Source organism: Triticum dicoccoides, chromosome 5B (assembly GCF_002162155.2).
Source record: "Triticum dicoccoides isolate Atlit2015 ecotype Zavitan chromosome 5B, WEW_v2.0, whole genome shotgun sequence".
NCBI lineage: Eukaryota > Viridiplantae > Streptophyta > Magnoliopsida > Poales > Poaceae > Triticum > Triticum dicoccoides.
In genome coordinates, this window is record NC_041389.1 from 122,394,571 (window position 1) to 122,399,134 (window position 4,564).

Here is a 4,564-nt window from a genome sequence, read left to right on the forward strand (position 1 = left end):
GCACAGTTGTGTTTGGGTCTGATCTAATTGTCTATAGGAAATTGTTCCCTAGCCACTTTGTTCTCACATTACTATGCTTGTCACTGGCTGGACAAGTGTGTTCTACTCTAAACTTCTTGATACAGAATGTTTTCTCATACTTGATATGAGAAGCAACAATGTAAAAAAGAACATCCATTTTCCTTGTGCTCACACCAGGCAATAACCATGTCTTTGCAGTTACTGTGATATCTGAAAGACCTCAGCTGCTTGATATGAAAGTTAACAAGAGCACTCCTAAAGTGGTAACATCTTTGAAACAGAGCCTCAAACTGAATTGATGCTCTGGATTGAGTTTGCTTTCATCATACCAATTTCTTTCCTTTTTCTTCTTTGCTCTTGTTTTCCTTCCTAAGGGAATAATGACGGACATAGTCTCATTGCCATCATCATGCTCCAAGTCTAAAAAACCAAGATGTGCATCTTCATCATCTGAAGGAAATCAGTTAGGCTCAATTGGATCATTTGCTGATGAGTGTGATCTTGTTGTTGGCCCTACTCTCTTTGCAATCTTCAGCACAGGCTACTGCAATACTCCATCTTCACTAAAATGTTGTTCTTCATCTTCATTTGCAGCTTGTTCAGTGTGGTATTCCTCTTCCTACTCCTGAGGACCATCATAAGTATCCTCTGGTTCAGTGTCACCCTCACAATGCACTGCTGCCTTCTTCTTCATATCTGCAATAGTAGACTGCAGATCAACACTATATTCACAACAGCTATCATATGTAATTTCTGTACCAGATACATACTCTCCACTATCTGCACTTTCTGAATCTAGTTCCATGTCTGAATAATTGCCACTGTATTCTTTTTGAATGTTTTGGTACTCATCAAAAGCTTCTGGCTGGGGAGGAGGCATTATTTGGATGGGCTCATAATTTACACTTTGCTGTGTGCCCAGGAGTAAGCACTCATATGTGCCTGACAAAGTTGAGCCAACATAATCACCAAATTCCTTATGGGCCACACCTTCTTCATTTACTGCAAACACTACAAGAGGATCAATGTTGTATTCATCGGATATCTCTACTGGGGTTGCCTTTCTCTCGCCATTCTTTGCTGGAGAGACAACAATTGCTTGCTGCCTCTTGCCCTTAGTAACTGACAATGTGACCCTCTTACTCACCTGGTATTGCCTCAGCTTTTCATCCACCTTAATCTGATTGTCCAGAAGTTTAAAACCATCCAATCCTATCCCATCACTATTCATGTAAAGCATGCAGTCTGAAAAACTGTAGCCATTCTCAAGCAACATAGACATAAGATTGTAATATCTTATGTATTTCCTAAACATCTTAGTCCTGATGAATTTTATCCCTTCAAACTCAATATGAATGCCCTACTCCTCATAGTTCAACCTACAATACCAATTAAAAGTACATGTAAATATAACCTAAATTTGTAGAACACATACTAGAACCACACTCAGAAAATAACTACATTGTAGTTTGTCATCTGTAATTTAACGGTAATCCTAAATGACAACTACATTCAGATGCTATATAAGCCCTAATCTGCAGGTTGTCGTCTGTACACAAACCCTAATCAGAACTACATCCAGAGGCTTGAAACCCTAAATCATCCTAAATGATAACTACATTCAGAGCGTAAATCAAACCATAAAACACATGAATTAAATCAAAGAGAATAACCACGGAGAGGTTGTAAGTTGGGGTCTCGTCGTCGGCGTTAGTAGGGAGGACTGGTGCAGCTGCCGGTGCCCGCACCGCCACCGTCGCACACGCCTTATGCACACGGCACGGAGATAACGGCTCATCCCTATCGGATTGGCCTTCCACGCCTTCATCTTCAACGAATCTGGAGCCACCCGTTGCAGCGGGTGCCGCTGCCGCCTCCGCACACGCCCTCTGCACGCAGCACGGCGAGAGCGGGTCGTTCTCATCTAACGAAGACGAGACGACCCGAAGTCGACGCCAAGAAGGTTACGCCCGTGACCCCGGCCGAATCTGGAACCGCCGTCGCCACCACCCTCAACATCGCCGAAGGGAGCGGTCGCCATGGTTTCACGCGCAAGATAGGAGAGGGAGGGGAACGAGAGTGAGGGGAAATGAAGTGAGCGAGGCAGTGAGCTAAACAAGCGGTGGTAACGGCCGTCTGGCCTCGGCCGTTCGCCCTGGCCACGTGGTTCCGACGAGTGGGCCTGAAATGTAAGATTTTCACTTAGTCGTGGCTCACAACCCGTTTAATGCATTTTGTTATTCACTTGCCGTATAAGTAATGGTCTTTCTGATTTTTGACATAAACGATGGTGTTGCAACCCTAGACATTGGTTTTCAGCAATTTACTAGTATTGCCCATGCTAAAAGATAGTGCAGTGGTGGCAGTGCTTCACGTGCATGCTTCACTGGTCCATGCGTGGTCGAGCTCGAAGGAGGTCTACACCGTAATCTGCAGATGATTACGCTAAAGCGCTCTGAAATACAGCTATTTATCTCAAAGTTTTCATGGAAGGAAGCGTTAACCGGGCACGAAAGCGCAGGTACAGGTGCAGTGTAGGTACACGCGTGCACCTGCCAGTAATCGATCGATGCGCCTCCCGTCTCTGCCACGTTTTCCGCTTTCCCGGTTTCCCTGCCGTTGCTTTGCCCGGTTCTCGATGTCGTGGGATAAGGATGGAGACTGAGTAGGGGCCCGGCCGGGGCCAGGATATGCCATGGAATCTACCCACCCTGCTTCTTCCTTCCGGCAAGAGAGAACGACAAACGGCGGTGGCGGCCGCCGCTGGTTTCACGGTGCGACGGGGCCGGCCCGGCTCGCGCTTGCAGTAGTACAATATGAGCTAGGAACATCTCCAGTCGAGGCCTTCGAATCTTCAAATATTGATGTACGAACAAATAAGAGGCCAAATTTACCCAGTTGGGTTGAAGATGCTTTAGAAGAATAAAAATACAGCGGCTGTGATTCTGTCTTGTGCATAGTTCTCACTGCGGGAGAAATTAATCATCGTTCCACATTGTCGTTGGTTCTCTCTCGGGTTTCACGTTGACAACCTCTGTTAGATTCTCTTCTTAGATCACATTTTACATCATTTTTCTTCCTAGATCACATTTTACACCATTTTTGCTACCAGTTGTCTCGCAGACATTAGATTCATCCATCGCGAGGAGAGGGAGGGCATCTGGGCATGTGCGGCCATGCGCGAATGTTTCTCCTCTTAGCGTGCATGCACGTTGAATGATACTAGATGGCGAGTAAAAAATAACATCAGTTCGGTGACCCAGCCAAATTGTAAATCAGATTTATAAACTAGAAAACACAACACACCAACGACGGATACAGAGCTGACGACATGCAGTTCATTGCACGGCCATGAAACATCTCTAGCCACGCATTCACCACCGCAACTACTAATTGAACAGCAAATCCGACACAACGCGACACGACAGTACAATAGCTCGTTGGAGCAGATGATAACTAACTAGCAGCTGCAGTACGACTAAGATCACCGAGCAGCAAACTTATTAAACACACCCAGCAGCTGGATCTAGGGGTTGTAGTAGACGATCTTGATCTCGTCGACGCCGTGGCACTTGCCGCCGGGGACGGAGTGCTCGAAGCAGTGGCCACCGCTGTTGCAGCCGGCGGTGGGGCAGTGGTCTTTCAGGGGGTGGCCGTGGGGGGTGATGGAGACACGGATGGGCATGTGCGACTGGTCGGTGCTCACCTGGTACCACGCCCCGCCGTCGTACCCGATGTGGAACTCCGTCACCACGGCGTCCTGCACCTTCACGCGCCCCGTCCACGAGCACACGTCGTACGACACGTGGGTGCCGTGGCGGAGCAGGTGGCCAGGGCTGTAGAGCAGCTTGCTGTTGGCCAGCGGCTCGATGCCGAGGTAAAGGTCCTTGCCGCACAGGTTCTGCACCGTAACCTTGCGGCTCGGCTTGCAGTTTTGGGGATCCTGACCGGCGGCGGACATGGCAGTCGCTGCCAGCGCCACGGCGAGGAGGAGAGCCGCCACGGGCTTGGAGAACGCCATTGGCTGTTACTCGCTGGTTAGGAGTGAAGAGGAGTGACTGATGCCGGTGGTTTGAGTCGAGGTTTAAGGCTCACTGTGAAGGGTATTTATAGGCTCAGGGAAGGCTCCCACTCAATCAAAGAGAAAAAAGAACTCAGGGAAGGCTTGGCACGAAGGTTCGAGATTGTTGCGGCGCCTGCTAGCGCTACTCCCTCCGTCTCAAGATATGATATCAAGCTAACATATTTTTAAAAGGATTTTATATTAGGGATGTAGGGAATATATAGTTATTCTACATATAAATAAACACTAAAAAAGAAATTTCCCTTGATTTTTGGGTGTATATAGTCTCTTGTGAGGAATTTTTATATAATTAAAAAAGTTAAAACAGTTTGAAAGTTTTTTTACAATAATTTGACTTTCTTTTGCACTAGTATATAAATTTTCACGAATAAAAAACCAGCGTCGACTTCAGGACCAAAAGAATACAAAAACTATTTGCTATTATAAGTCACTAATCACACTATTTTGATCGATTTTTGT

General features: G+C 46.7%; 1 protein-coding gene across 1 annotated transcript; it reads right to left on the minus strand.

The window, feature by feature from the left end:
* Positions 1 to 3,276: 3,276 nt before the first annotated feature.
* On the minus strand, positions 3,277 to 4,113 carry LOC119307737. Its single transcript, XM_037583819.1, has one exon. It carries the CDS (start codon positions 4,040 to 4,042, stop codon positions 3,548 to 3,550), a length of 495 nt encoding a protein of 164 aa, XP_037439716.1. The 5' UTR covers positions 4,043 to 4,113; the 3' UTR covers positions 3,277 to 3,547.
* Between the last annotated feature and the right edge of the window lie 451 nt (positions 4,114 to 4,564).

Coding starts and splice junctions, on each gene's coding strand:
- LOC119307737 (XM_037583819.1), bottom strand. CDS start 4,042: ATGGCGTTCTCCAAGCCCGTGGCGGCTCTCCTCCTCGCCGTGGCGCTG.